This window comes from Loxodonta africana, chromosome 4 (assembly GCF_030014295.1).
Source record: "Loxodonta africana isolate mLoxAfr1 chromosome 4, mLoxAfr1.hap2, whole genome shotgun sequence".
In the NCBI taxonomy this organism is placed as follows: domain Eukaryota; kingdom Metazoa; phylum Chordata; class Mammalia; order Proboscidea; family Elephantidae; genus Loxodonta; species Loxodonta africana.
The window spans coordinates 11,346,119-11,361,157 of NC_087345.1; the positions used below are offsets into that span (position 1 = coordinate 11,346,119).

The 15,039-nt window shown below is 48.8% G+C and overlaps 2 protein-coding genes across 2 annotated transcripts in view; both read right to left on the reverse strand.

Annotated features, from left to right (window-relative positions):
- Positions 1–4,015, reverse strand: part of MEI1 (meiotic double-stranded break formation protein 1) — a 122,541-nt gene extending 118,526 nt beyond the window's left edge. The window contains exons 1-2 of the mRNA XM_064283440.1: positions 3,845–4,015; positions 1,294–1,417 (exon numbers count right to left, since the gene is read on the reverse strand). Coding sequence (XP_064139510.1) covers positions 1,294–1,417; positions 3,845–4,015 — 295 coding nt within the window. The remainder of the gene's footprint in view (positions 1–1,293; positions 1,418–3,844) is intronic.
- Positions 4,016–7,431: 3,416 nt separating this feature from the next.
- LOC104846824 (uncharacterized) lies at positions 7,432–12,171 on the reverse strand. The gene is made up of 2 exons (XM_010599353.3): positions 7,800–12,171; positions 7,432–7,448 (listed from the first exon to the last, which is right to left on the reverse strand). Exons 1-2 carry the CDS (start codon positions 12,124–12,126, stop codon positions 7,432–7,434), a joined length of 4,344 nt encoding a protein of 1,447 aa, XP_010597655.3. The 5' UTR covers positions 12,127–12,171.
- Positions 12,172–15,039: the final 2,868 nt, after the last annotated feature.

Below are 15,039 nucleotides of genomic sequence, written 5' to 3' on the forward strand. Positions count from 1 at the left end.
CTTAACCACTGCACCACTAGGGCTCCTGTACTGTCGGTATAGCTCCGGAGGAAAACTGTATGATCTGAAATCTGTAACAGACCTGGGGTAAAATTCAGGTTCTGCCATGTGTTAGCTTAATCTCCCTGAGCCTTAGGGATCATCATCTCTCCCTTAAAGGGCCGTCTTGGCAATTAAAAGCATGAAAAGCCTCTAGCACAGAAAAACACCCAATATGACTTACCTCCTGTCTTAGTTATCCAGTGCTGCTATAACAGAAATATCACAAGCAGATGGCTCTAACAAACAGAAATTTATTTTCTCACAATTTAGGAGGCTAAAAGGCTGAATTCAGAGCGCTGGCTCTGGGGAAGGCTTTCCTTCTCTGTCGCTCTGGAGGAAGGTCTTTGCCTCCAGCTTCTGATTCCTGATTCCTTGGAGATCTCCATATGTCTTGGCAACTGTCTTATCCCATCTCACCTCTGCTTGCTTGTTTAATTTCTTTTATATCTCAGAAAAGATTGACTCAAAATATACCCCACACTAATCCTGCCTCATTAACATAACAAAGATAACCCATTCCCAAATGGGATTCTAGCTAGCCATAGGCATAAAAAAAAAAAAAAAAAACCTGTGGCCATCAAGTCAAGTCGATTCTGACTCATAGCCACCCTACAGGAGAGAGTAGACCTGCCCCATAGGTTTTCCAAGGAGCGGTTGGTAGATTTGAGCTGCTAACCTTTTTTGGTTAGCAGCCAAGCACTTAACCACTGTGCCACCAGGGCTCCAAACCACAGGCACAGAGGTTAGGATTTACAACACATATTTTGGGGGGACATAATTCAATCCATAACAACTCCCGTCCTCCCAAAAATGCTCATTCCATAGGACACTATAATCATATTAAAAGAAAAGACGTGAGATAAAATTTAATCCATCTCATTTTACAAATGAAGAAACAAAGGCACAGGAGAGGGGGAGTGAGTGACTTATCAGGGTCACACCCAGATCGGCAGACTTCAGTCCAGACCTAAGCTGTACTAAGATCCAGTGCAAAGACCATACATACTTGTCTCTTTGAAGGCTCACTGATGTCCCATATTTATCTTCACACTTTTACTAACCTCTTAGCTCCAGTAAAACCAGTTACCATATAATGCGTATCTTAGAAAGGGGGACATATGTTCACCATTATTACAAAATAATTTGCTAATAAGTTAAATTATGAAAAATCTTACTTGTTTCTCCAAGACTCCAAAAACAGACCACTTTATACACACAAAACTCACGCCAAGCTTTCCTTTTCAAACTCACCAAAAAGTGTGCTTATGAAGTGGATGCAGACTCTCTGGTCCTGAGCCACCAGCTGCGTGATGAGGGAGGTGTGCCTCATGAGGGCATCTCGGAAACAGGACAACACATGTTTCTTGCGTACCAACTTGGGGAAGAAGGAGAAAAATATTCTTCAATAGCAACCAGCTCTCAACCATGCTGAACCCGATCAATTGCGATTTCCAAATATAATTACAAGATGGCACTGGAGGAATCATCTCCACTATGGTGAGATCCATACTCACTGAAGGTCCTTTGGAAAAGAGCATAATTCACACACAGGAATCCACATATTCATAGAGCATTATACATGGGCTGAGGGTCCTAACATCCTATTTTGCATAGCACTTTTACTGTTCACAAATCACTCTTTTCTCCACTAGCTCATGTAAGCCTAACAAGTTAGTGAAGCAAAAACAGACATCATCACCATTTTGGAGATGAGAAAACTGAGGCTTGGAGACTTTCCCAAGGACTCAAATCTAAGTCCAGGTCTTGCCCAAGGTCAGTGTTCTTTCCACTTCAACAGTCTGGGGGAGCTGCACTGGTGGAATCATCTAACTTATAACTTACAGCACAAGAGCCTCAGAGAGGTAGGTAAAGAAAACGCACCGTTCCATTCAAGATAGGCATAAACCCTCATGCTCAAATCACCTCCCCTGCAGAGAACTGGGGAGTGCAGTGCAAAGTGCTCAAGACAGTAGCAAACGGTAGTTCAAGAAATGAGTGAGCACTGAGGATAGGACAGGAACACAGGTACAGCTGATTACATCACCCGCTCCAGGAGGTGCACTCAAGAAAAGTGCATTCAGTCAAATGTAAAGTTGCATATCTTATTGCCTCTTATTGCAATCACTGCAAGTCTCCAGTTTCCCTTCAATTCATCCTACATAAAAGTTTAAGCTAATACTCTAAATAAGCTACTCAAAAAATCTCAGTGAGTCTCCTTTACCTGATTAAGGCCAAGCTCCTTAGCTTGGATTCAAACACTTCAGTCAACTGTTCCCAGCCTGGCTCTCTAATCTTACCTCCCACAACTTCCCTTCAAACACTCTGATTATCCCCTAAACTCATCCCTGCTAATAGCTGCCTACTGAAATCAGCAGCCCCATCCCCTCTAGGCCAAATCTCACCCATCTTCTCAAGACTGATTCAAATCCTTGCTCCTCTAACAAGTCTTTCCTAATTTCCCTCCTAACTGTTCGGTCCTTGACCACAAACAACATGTCCATGTTCTAAACGTCCAGTAATGTGCTCATATTTTCTCTTTTTGCACTGTTTTATTCATCTCTATATCCCTGTCTTACAATCCAAGAATAGTAGCCTCAAAACCTCTGGCCTTACAGAAACTTCAGAGATTATTAACTAGCCCAGCATTTCTCAGGGCGTAGTATAGGGATCCTTGGGGATCCCCAGACCTTTTCAGAGGTCCACAGGGTCAAAATCATTTCCATAATAAAACATTATTTGCCTTTTCCACAAGCGTACAGCAGAATTTCCCAGAGACTACCTGACGTGATATCACAACACATTGAGTACAGAAACAGATGAGAATCCAGCTGTCTTCTATAAAGTCAGACATTAAACAGACTTGCAAAAATGCAAAACAATGCCACTCTTTTCACTATCCTTTTTGTTTTAGAAAATATAGTTATTTTATTTTAAAAATTACTAATGCTATTATCTAATGGATTTACTATTATTTTTAACGAATTAATAGCTATTTTAAAATTTTGTTTTGATTTCTATTACAATAAATATCAATGGGTAAAACCCACATAAAGAAAAGCTCTTCGGGGTCCTCAGTAACTTTTAAAATTGTAAGGCATCCTGAGATCAAAACGTTTGGGAACCACTGATCTAGTCCAACACCCCCCCCCCCGCAAGACATAAATTCCCCTCAGTAATGGGAAAAGTGATCTCCCAAACTCTTCTTGGATGAAAAGATGGATGGGGTTGAGGGAACAGGCAGCCCATGTTTGAGCCAGCTCTGCCTGTCAGAAAGGTCTTCTTCCCGTTCACCCTCTTCTGCCTGCTGTAACGTCCACCCCTTGATCCTGCCATCACAGGGGCCAAGACAGCCCCCTCCTTCACATGGACACTCGCAGGTATCTATCTGAAAGGAATGAGAAGCCCCCACTGCGTTTGTGCCTGGCCGCCGAGTGGGGCCTGAAGAGGAGCGAGTTCGAGCTAAGGCTAAATCCTGGAGAAATGGCTCGGCAGGTGCCAGCGAGGCTTGGTGGGGGAGTGTGGGGGGGGGTCCCAATCTGGAGCGACAGCTTGGAAAGGGGATGCCTTGGTCCAGAGTAGGGCCCCAGCAGGATAGACTAGGGGCTGGGAGGTTTAGCAACGAAGGGTCAGTCGGGTGAGGGGGACAAGCCTGGCTTAGGGGCAGAGTGAACAAGGCGGCTAGGCCCAGTTTAGTTTCGGGGGTGGTGAGCCCAGGTTAAGGGGAAAGATATGGCGCGTGGCGGCCCCGTCTGGTGACGGGAATGCCTGGGCAGGGTTCGTCAGAGGACGGAGCCGCGCGCACCGACACGCCGGGCTCCGGCAGCAGCTCCAGCGCGCAGGCCAGGCAGAGGCGCGGGGGCACCGGCAGCAGCCAGCGCGGGTCGTGCCGGTAATGGGCCCTCTCGAAGAGCAGCGCCGCCTCCTCGTCCCTCTCGGGCCCTGGGAGAGCCGCCGCCGTCTCCCTCACAGCCATGTCGGGATCGCACTCCGCCGCCGCGGGACGCTTTCCCGCGCAGATTGTGCGCAAGCGCACTTGGAAGAGAAGGCTACGACTGCCTATGTAATGCGCCTGCGCGGACCGAACGTACGCACTCTAAGGGCGAACGGCGGCCCCGGAGGGCTGGTGTGGGGCGCCGGGACCCTGGAGCGTGTTCAGCTGCGCCCAAAGCGGTGTGCTTTTAGAACCCGCGGGGATTCGTCTTCACCACACCGAAAGTTGAAAACCGTTTAAAATGAAGCTGTCATTATTGGCCTTGAAGAAAGAAAGGAAAGGGAACAACCTATTTCTACTATAAAACTTTTTTAAATAAATGAATTCAGGAATTACCATTATTTTAAGTTTACGTGACACCCTTCTTGCAGAGTCTAAAACACTCCCCTTAAAATGTCATCTCACGGAGGGCTGCATAGTACCTGGGACTTTGTGAGTGCAGAAGGAATACTGAAGAGAAAATGCTTTACCAAAAACAACAAAAAAAAAGTACATCAGTCTATATGTACTTATTTAGCACTACGCACCCAACCATGGAGGTTCAAGAGGTGTTTTCTACATTCAGAGAGACTATGGCTTAGTGGGAAAAAAGTGCTTTCCATAGCAGAATAGTTTGGAAAGGAATGGTTTATTATTCAATGGAGTATTATAAAGTGATGTTTCTGAGAAAAGCAGGTATTAACGTGGAAAAATGTACATGGGTCACCATGAGTCAGGGACGACCCTATGCAGCTGACAACAAGAAGACATATGTATTAGCTACCGATTGCTGCATTAAAAAAAAAAAAAAATCACTCCTTGTAGTAAGCTGAATGTTGGCCCTCAAAGAGATATGTTCACATCCTAATTCCCGGAATCTGTGAATATTATCTTATTTGGAAAAGGGATCTTTGCAGATGATTTAAGGATCCTGAGACAAGACTATCGGGGAGTGTATAGGTGAACACTAAATCCAATGGCAAATGTCCTTATAAGAAACACAGGAAAGACATACAGAGAAGAGAAAGAGACAATGTGATCACATAGGCAGAGACTGGAGTGATGGATCCACAAGCCGAGAAATGCCTGGAGCCACCAGAAGCTGGAAGAGGCAAGGAACTGATCTCCCTGGTAGAGCCTTTGGGGGGAGCACAGCCCTGTAAACACCTTAACTTTGGACTTCTGACCTCCATAACTGTGAGTAAATGAGTTTCTATTGTTTTAAGCCACCAAGTTCATGGTAATTTCTCACAGCAGCCATAGGAAACTAATATACTCCCAAAATATAGCAGCTTAAAACAACAAATGTTATCTCCTAGTTTCTGTGGGTCAGGAATCCAGGCATGGCTTAGCTGGGAGCCTCTGGCTCAAGGACTGTCATGAGGTTGCAGTCAAGCTGTCAGCTGAGGCTACAGTCATCTGAGGTTCAGTGGGGCTAAAGGACCTGCTTCCAAGGTCACTTACATGATTGGTGGCAGAATTCAGTTCCTTGCAGATTGTCAGACTGAGGCCTCCCTCAGTTGCTTGCCACATGTGCCTTTCCATAGGGTAACTCACAACATGAAGTCTGGCATCTCTCTGTGAGTAAACAAGAGAGCAAGAGAGGGTGCCCAAGAAGGAAGCCACAATCTTTTTGTAACCTATTCCATTTGTTAGAAGTGAGTCACTGGGTCCAATCCATACTCGAAAGGAGGGGATTACACCCAGATATGAACACCAGGAGGTAGGTGTCACTGATAGCCATTTTAGAGGTTGCCTATCACAATGTAAGTGCTATAAAAAACCGATTGCCATCAAGTCGATCCCGACTCACAGCGACCCTATAGGACAGAGTAGAAGTGCCCCCATAGGGTTCCCAAGGCTGTAATCTTTACAGAAGCCAACTGCCACAACTTTCTCCTGAGGAGCAGCTGGTAGGTTTGAACCACCAACCTTTCGGTTAGCAGCTGAGCGCTTTATCACTATGCCACCAGGGCTCCTGTAAGTGCTATTATAGAGGTAGGCATAAATTTATAGGCAGTAATGGCACGGTGGTTAAGCACTTGGCTGCTAACTGAAAGGTTAGCTGTACAAACCCACCAGCCACTCTGCTGAAGAAAGATGTGGCAGCCTGCTTCCGTAATGATTAACAGCCTTGGAAACCCTTTGGGGCAGTTCTGCTGTCCCATAGGGTTGCTATGAGTCAGAAGGGACTTAACAGCAGTGGGTTTTTAATGCATGGAAATAGAAACAGGAAGAAAACATCCAAATGTGGACTGGGTGGTGGGATTATGGATTATTTTCTTTTGTGAGTTTTCTAAACTCTCTAATGATCATGTATGACTTTTACAATTAATTTAAAAAAAAAAGTGAGAAGGGAAAAAGGGAAGGCAGCAGAAGGAAAAGAGAGAGCTTTAATTAAATTCCCAGATCCACACTGATTTATCCCCCGTAAGCTTCATTTTCCACCTGCTGAAGCTGTCAACAGAAGTATCACAAGACACAATGCTAGTTGGCTCAGAAGTTTCAGACTTGTTTAGAGCAAGTGATTGGCCTCAGGATTCCCACAGGTGGGCCAGGCACAGCAACAGGTAATTATGGCTATAGTACTTGGAATGGAAGAAGTGGGGATGTTGTGTCCATGAAGTCTGTTCACGAGCAGCAGAAACGCAGGGTCAGAGGCAGGACGGGGGCAGATGCTGTCTTAGTCATCTAGTGCTGCTATAACAGAAGTACCACAAGTGGATGGCTTTAACAAAGAAAAATTTATTTTCTCACAGCCTGGTAGGTTACAAGTCCAAATTCAGGGTGTCGGCTCCAGGGGAAGGCTTTCTCTGTTGGCTCTGGAGGAAGGTCCTTGTCCTCAATATTCCCCTGGTCAAGGAGCTTCTCAGGCGCAGGGACCCCGTGTCCAAGGGATGCGCTCTGCTCCCAGTGCTGCATTCTTGGTGGTATGAGGTCTCCAACTCTCTGCTTGCTTCCCTTTCCTTTTATCTCTTGAGAGAGAAAAGGTAGTGCAGGCCACAGCCCAGGGAAACTCCCTTTAGCTTGAATCAGGGAGGTGACCTGAGTAAGGGTGGTGTTACAATCCTCTCAACATAAACTTACAATCACAAAATGGAGGACAACTACACATGGCTTAACCAAGTTAATGCACAGATTTTTGGGGGGACATAATTCAATCCATGATAGATGCCCAGGGATCAGCTCCCTTCCTTGTACCAAGAGACCCTGAATAAATAGCTGAACACCAGCCCACCCCAAAGCAGCTGAGGTTGAGTGTTGTGCACCAGTCAGGATTAACTCAGGACAGGACCATAATAGAAACCCTGGTGGGCCCTGCTGTGAGGAGCTGGGGAGGAGGGGTGTTTTAGGAGATGGCATTGGACTGACTCACACAGCCCAAACCTTCAGAACCATGGGGTAAAAGTGGCCTTTACCTACACAGTATCCCCAACTGCAAAAGGGGGCACTCAGAGAACATGTGTCAAAGAACTCAGAACCCCCATGGTCCAAATAACCAATTTTATTAGAGGCTTTGCAAGCGAGCTGGCAACTCTTATGCCTTCTCTGCCATGTCCTGAGGATTCTTGGCCTACAGGCTACTTTCTAAAGCCAAGCTGGCGCAGAAAAGACCTCAAATGCTTCATAAAAACAAACTTTTGGGGGGCTGGTGGACTCCATGGGGCCCCATTTGGGTTCCCAAGTGCCCCCTGACCCTGGGGGCTCTCTGTCTTGGGCAGAGAGGCCCCAGCACTGCAGTGACCTGGTGACTGAAGGTGCCTTTCTAAAGAAGTGCAAACTTTACTGTTGCCTTCCCCTGTATGTGGGTCCCCTGCTTGGGGAAGCAGGGAAGGATCAGGATCCTGCAGGCTCAGGTGGGGGACAGTGTGCTGCGACTTGGCCAGCGGTGGGGACCGGGACATCTTGTTCAGAAGTGTCTTGCTCAGCCTCACTGCAGCTGATTGGAGACCACCTTTGAAGCTGGAGGGGTCTGCAGAACAGGAGGGAGGCTGCTGCCCAGCCCCTCCGCCCCTCACAGGCTCCAGACTTCCTCTTCTCCAGTATGTGGGCTGTTGAAGTTTGCGTCTGGGGGGCTTAGGGACCTCCCACAAGGGGCGCTCCTCCCTCCAGTGGTTGTCACCGGCCCTGGAGCATGGGGTCCTCCCTCTGCTGGGAGCCCTCTCTGCCGTCTGGGAGACCTCTGGCCTGACCATTTTCCTGCTACTGCTGGTCTCACTGGAAGACTCTCCAGCTTTCTCTTGGCCACGCCAGCTCCCAGACTCTGCTTCAGGCCTGGGGTTCCTGGGAGCAGGGAATGGGGACCTAGGAAGAACCTCTTCCAGGATAGCCTGTGGGTCTCTGGCGCCACCTGGTGGCTTGGCTCTCCTGGGCTTTTCAGGGTGGATGGGCGTGCCCTGTGGCTCTGACCAGTGCAGTCCACACTTCTCGAGGGCTTTAGTCTGTGTAGGAAGTTCTGGCCTCTTTTTTCCTGGGGGCTGAACCCTCTGGGGCTTTTCTGGGGGCTTAGGGCCTGGCCTGGAGCCCTGGGCTTCACAAAGACTTTTCTTCTGCCCGTGGAACTCATGACCTGTGTATAATCCGGGAGGCCTCACCTCAGCAATGGGCAATGGGCAAGGTCCTAAGACGTTAAGGAGCAAATAGGACTGCAGGATGCGCTGGGGGAGGCCCCACTTCAGGTGTGCTATCTTCCGCCGCATGAGGGAATCCAGGAGCTGTTGTTTGCTCTTCTTGAGGACTGGCCCCTTGGGCAGGACAGTGAGGGCAGTGGGAGTGCCCCCAAAAGCTGCGGCAGCTTGGGGGTCTGGGCCACATTGGAGAGAGGGGCAAGCAGAGGGCAGGCCCAGGGTGGCCACAGACTGAGGGTTCCAGGGCTGCCAAGTCAGGCTGGAGGCCTTCCCTGGAGCCACATCTTTGTTCTTTGGTCGGCCTCTCTGGGATTCAAGTTGGGGCCCCTGGACAGGGGCTGTGCTCCGGCTGGCCAGGTTCTCTTCCTCCCCACTGGCCAGCAGGAGGACCTCATTTCGGTGGGGCAGGTGCTTCATCTCCGGACCGGGAGCAGAGGCTAAAGTGTTCACAGCCTTGGCCTGTCCCTGTTCCATGGCCCCACATCCAGAGCCAGTGAGGGCTGAGGGCCGTGCCAAGCTGTGTTTCCTGCACATGGGTACCTCACCCCCAGCACAGTCAACTTGGAGGTTTGCCTTAGCAGCATCCTTTCCTCTGACCTGGTTCTTCTTTCTATCCCTTGGTACTTGAGGCCCTCCGGCATCTTCAGCTCCACACTTTCTGTGGCTCCCTACTTCCCGGATCTCAGTAGCATCTTCACTGCCAGCTGTGTTCTGGTTCCCTCGCCCTTGTGTCTGGATCTCTGTGTTAATTTCACTCCCTAACTCTCCCTGGTAATCTCCCCCAGGTGCCTGGATCTCTGAGCCATCATCACCTTCAGTCCCTTTCAGGTTTCTCTTCTCTTGTATTTGAGTTTCTGTATCATTCTCACCTCCAATCTGCTTGTGGTTCTTCCACTCTGATGAGTAGGTCTTTCCATTAATGTTACTTGTTGATGGTTTCTGGTTCTCCCCCCCAAGCCTCTGGAACTTTGTACCATTCTCCCTTCCAACCTCTCTCTGGTTTCTCTTCTCTGATGCCTGATTTTCTGCACCGTTTTCACCCCCAGGCTGCTCCCAGTTCCTCCTCCTTGGTGAAGAGCTCTCTCCATCAATTTCTTTATCTAACTGTCCCTGGTTCTCTCTCTCAGGTCTCTGGGTCTCTACACCATCCTCACCTCCAGCTTCTCTTTGATTTCTCGTCTCTGGAGCTTGAATTTCTGTTCCATTTTTACCTCCCATCTGTTCCTGATTCTTCCACTCTGATAAATGGGCATCTCTATCACTACCACTTCTTAATTGACCCTGGTTTTCTTCCCCAGGTGCCAAGGTCTCTGTACCATCCTCACCTCCAGCTTCTCTCTGGTTTCTCTTCTCTAGAGCTTGACTTTCTGCCCTGTTCTCACTCTCGATCTGTTCCTCTTTCTTCCACCCAACTGTATGGGCTTCTGCATCAATTTTAGTTGTTAATTTTCCCCAGTATGCCTGAGTATTTGTACCATCCTTGCTTCTGATAAGTTCCTGGTTCTTCCATTTTGGTGGGTGAATCTTTCCACTAATTTCATTTCTTAACTGGCCCTGGTTTTCTTCACCAAGTGCCTGTGTCTCTTTGCCAACCTCACCTTTAACCCCTCTCAGGCGTTTCTTCCCTGGTGCCTGCATGTCTGCACCATTCTTATCTCCAAACTGCTCCAGGTTCCTTCTCCCTGGTGGATGGGTCTCTACCTCAGCTTCACCTCTTAATTGTCTCTGGTTATCTGCCTCAGGTGCCCAGGTTTCTGTATCATCCTTGCCTCCACCTTCTCTCTGCTCTCTCTTCTCTGGTCCCCAAATTTCTGCTCTATGTTCACGTCCAATCTGGCCCTGATTCCCCCAACATGGTATCTCAAACTCTCTGTCAATTTCATCTGCTACCACTCTCTGGCTTCCCCACCATGGTGCCTGGATTATCAGCCAGTCCTCCTCTCTGATCTCTTTGAGTTTTTTCCTTTGAGACATCTGGGTTTCCCCAGCATCCTCGCCTTTTCTCAGATTTTGGTTTCCCCTCCCCACTGAAATATCAAGTCTTAATTTTATCTCATTCTCTCCACTAGCTTTCTTACTTCCACCCTGATCCTGGTTCTCCCACCCTGGTGTCTGGATCTCTGGAACATTCTCACTTCCAGCCCATTCCTGTTTTCCCCACTCCAGTGCCTGGGTCTTTACACCATCTTCTTCTTTGACCTCTCCCACGTTCTCCCTCCCAGGTGTCTGGAAATGCACAGCATCCTCAACTCCAACCCAGTCCTTGTTTCCCCTCTCTTCTGCCTGAATTTTTGCACCATCATCACCTCCATGCTGGGCTTGTTTTCCCCACCCTGGCATCTGGGTCTCCTCACCATTCTCACCTCCAGTCTGGCCCTGCTTCCCCAGTCCTTGGGCCTGGATCTCTCCATCACCCTTCCCTCCAGCCTTTTTCTTGGTCTTCCTTTCAAATGCTTGGATCTCTACAGCATCCTCACCTCCATTCCCATCCTGGTCCCCCCCCTCTGGTGTCTGGGCCTCGGGATCAATTTTACATCTTAATTGTTCCTGGTTCTCTGCCCTGTGCGCCTGGGTTTCAGGAGGATTCTCACCTCCAGCCTCCCTCTGGTTTCTCTTCCCTAGTTCCTGAATTTTGGTTCTATTCTCACTTCCCATCTGGTCCTGATTCTCACTCCCTGGTGTCAAGATATCTCCATCAGTTTCACTTATTACTAATCTCTGGTTTCCCCACCCCAGGATCTCAGCCTCTGCATCATCCCCCATTTCAAGGTCTGGTAGGAGTTGCCTTCCAGATGCCCAGGGTTCCCCAGCATTCCCTTCTCTGCTCTCTCTCTGGTTTCCCCACCTTGGAGCTTGGTGCTCACCACCATCCTCTCCTCTATCTGCTGTCTGGTTTTCCCTCTTTGGTGCCCAGGCCTCTTGTGGGCAGCCCTGGGGCTTCCATGTGGGCATTCCCAGTTGCTGGTTGGAAGGAACAGGCAGGAACTCTCTGGAGCAGAACTGCGGCCCCTGAGCTGAAGGGAGGTTTGGGACAGAGGTAGCTAAGGACATGGAGGTGGGGTGGAACCTCATGCTGACGACACGTTCCAGAGGTGTGAACTCTTCTGGGGAGTGGACCAGCAACTGCTCCATCCTTTGACACATCTCCAGGGCCGGAGGCGGTGGCTTGCAAATCAGATGAGTGTGACCATCACTGAGACACCAGGGTACCTGCCATGCTTCCCAGGAACTGTCCTGAGGGAGCGGGCAGGTGTTCGAAACAGAGTTGGTACAAAAGATGGGTTCCAGGGGGGTGTGGGCACACCAAGGTGGGCCCTGGCACTGGCGCTGCCAGGAGAGCAAGGATTGGGCCCATGATTTCTGGAGGCTCCTCCGGTATCCCCATCTTTGTTTTCGTGTCCATGGTTGCTCATGAACATCCAGGCGTCTGAGCTTGTGGGGACTGTTGAATTCAGGGGCTAGCCCCAAAACGGTAGCATATGTCATGGAGGGCACTGCCCACTCCTGTGGTGGCACCTGTAGGTGACAGAAGCAAAGCCCTTGAATACAAGTTAGCTCATCTAATCCTCACAGATCAGAGTTACAACCCCCAGTATCCAGATGAAGATTCTGGAACTCAGCAAGGGGGAGTCACTTCCCTTAGGGCAAACAGTATTCATTCACTCAAGGCGTACTTATTGAGCGCTTACTCCAGGCCAGGCACTGTCAGGTGCGGGGGATACTGACACGAACAAGACGAAATCCCTGCTGGGAGCTCTGTTCTAGGCTGGGAGACAGATAGTAACCAAGTATGTAACAGAATGCTCGGTCCTGAAAAGTGTTCTGATGAAAAGCAAAGCCGAGTCGGGCATGGGACCAGCTCCTTGACCCAGAGCGCTCAGGTCAACAGAGGCCTCTCAGCGGAGGTGACGTTTGACTAGAGACCTGAATGCAAAACCAAACCAAACCCGTTGCCGTCACGTCAGTTTTGACTCCTGGCGGCCCCATGTGGTACAGGACAGAACCGCTCCACAAGGTTTTCTTGGCTGTTATCTTTACAGAAGCAGGTTGCCAGGCCTTTCTTCTGTGGCACCGCTGAGTGGGTTTGAACCTCCAACCTTTAGGGTAGAAGCCGAGCACAAACCATTTATGTCACCCAAGGACATGGACCTGAATGCAGTGAGGGGTAAGTCAAGTGGCATCCGAGGAAAGAGCATTATAGGCAGAGGAAACATTCAGCGTGAAGGCCCTAAGGACAGGACCAGGTCATGTGTACAGGAACAGCAAGGAGGCTCGTGTGGCCAGAGTGAAGAGAGCAATGAGGAGAGCCCCAGGGATGAGATCAGCAGAGAATCAGGGCCGGGCCATGCCAGGCCTCAGAGTCGAGACTGGCAGCTTGAATTGTATTCCGAGTGTGGCACTGAAGGGCTTTGAGCAGGGGAGTGCACTGATCTGGTTTTGTTCTTCGTTTTGTCATGGTGACTATACATAACAAAACACAGGCCTTCTCAGCAATCTGTACGTGTACAATTCAGTGACGCTGATTACATTCTTCACATTGTGACACCTTCCTCACCAACCTTTTCCAAATCCTTCGACCACCATTAGTATAAACTCAGTGCCCCCTAAGCAAAAACACCCCGTCTCCCCAACTGCTACCCTTGGTAACCATTCATAAGCATTGGTTTCTGTGTATTTGCTCGTTTCATCTAAGTGGGATCATACAGTATTTGTCCTTTGGTGACTTATTTGGCTCAGCATGATGTTTTCGAGGTTCAGCCATGCTGTGACGTGCATCAGGACGGCCAGTTTCTAAATGTTCGTTCTGCCTCACAAGCATGATGGTGAGCTTAAGGCCAGCGCAGGAGACCCATGCGATTCCATACGCAGGTCATGTCATCTCATCATGTATAGTGGGATCCGTAGGGTTCCATACAGGCAGAACCAGTCTCAGCTGTTAGAGGTCAGCACAGGCGTGGCTGCAAGACACGCAAGGGGGTCCTGAGCTGCAGGTTGTGTTCAGTTTCTTAATCTGGCTGCTGTACATGGATATCTTCAGCTTGTGAAAATGCATTGATCTGTACACTGATGCTGGTGTATGTATTTTATTCTTTGATTAAAGGAAAAAGGTGGCTCGCTGCTTCATAGAGAACTGGCAATGGCTGGCGAGCGAGGCAGCAGGGACTAGGCTGTTGCTACAGTCCAGGTGAGATGGGACGGTGGCTCTGCCCAGGTGGGATGGTGACGTTGGGAGAAGTGATGAGATTTGGGATATGGTTTGCAAGTTGAGCCGATAGGACTTGCTGATGGGTTGAATGTGTGGAATGAGGGGAAAGGGGGAATCCAGGGTGGCTCCTGGGTTTGGGCCTGGGCAACGCTCTCCCTGACCAGTCTGAGTTTGTCCAATGTGATTCATCCCCGGGACTCTGGTCATGGAACAGGGGTTTGTTTGTTTTGCATAGAGAAAAGTTTATTAGTGCTTACTAAGGGCTAGGGTGATGAGGGGAGCTCTGGTGGACGCAGTGGTTAAGCACTTGGCTGCTAACCGAAAGATCAGCAGTTCAAACCCAACAGCTGCTCCATAGGAGAAAGATGTGGCAATCTGCTTGCATAAAGATTACAGCCTTGGCAATCCTATGAGGCAGTTCTGTTTTGTTCTGTAGGGTTGCTGTGAGTCGGAATCAACTCGACAGCAACAAATTTAGGGGGAGGAAGGAAGGGGAGTTATTGCTAAAGGCGTACTGAGTTGCTATTCAGGGTGATATCAAACTTCTGGAAATTAATAGGGGTAATGGTTGAACAACATGATGGAAGTCATCAATGTCACCGAACCACACACCTAAAAATTGTCAAAATGGCTTTTTGCTATATATGTTTTACCACAATAATAATTTTTTTAAAAGGCACTATGAGAGTACGTACTCCTCTCAGGACGATAAGTTGGGCTTAGACAACTTAAATATAGCTTGTATTATGGTAGGTGTTGCCAAGGTTGTAGTTCTCAGAGAACAAATCAAGTTAAGCAATTCTCTAGGGAGGAAACATTTCGTTCTCAGGGTATGCAGTGTTGGCAGTAGTCAGCCAAAGGACACATGCACAGGATACAGGTTTTTTTCACTGCCTTGAATTCTGCAGATTCCTGGATTCACGGTGCATCAAAGGCACTTGCATTTCATTTTTCTGTAACTGACTTTTTTTGAGCTGTGGATTGTCTCCTTCCCTTTCACTAAGCATATCACTTTACACGTAGAGCTCCTTCTAGTGGTAAAAGGAGTCATTGCAGACTATGTTGTTAGGTGCTAGCGAGCTGGTTCCCAACTCTTAGTGACCCTATGTACAACAGAAAGAAACACTGCCCAGTCCTGTGCCATCCTTGCAATTGTTGCTATGTTTGAGTCCATTGTTGCAGTCACTGTGTCA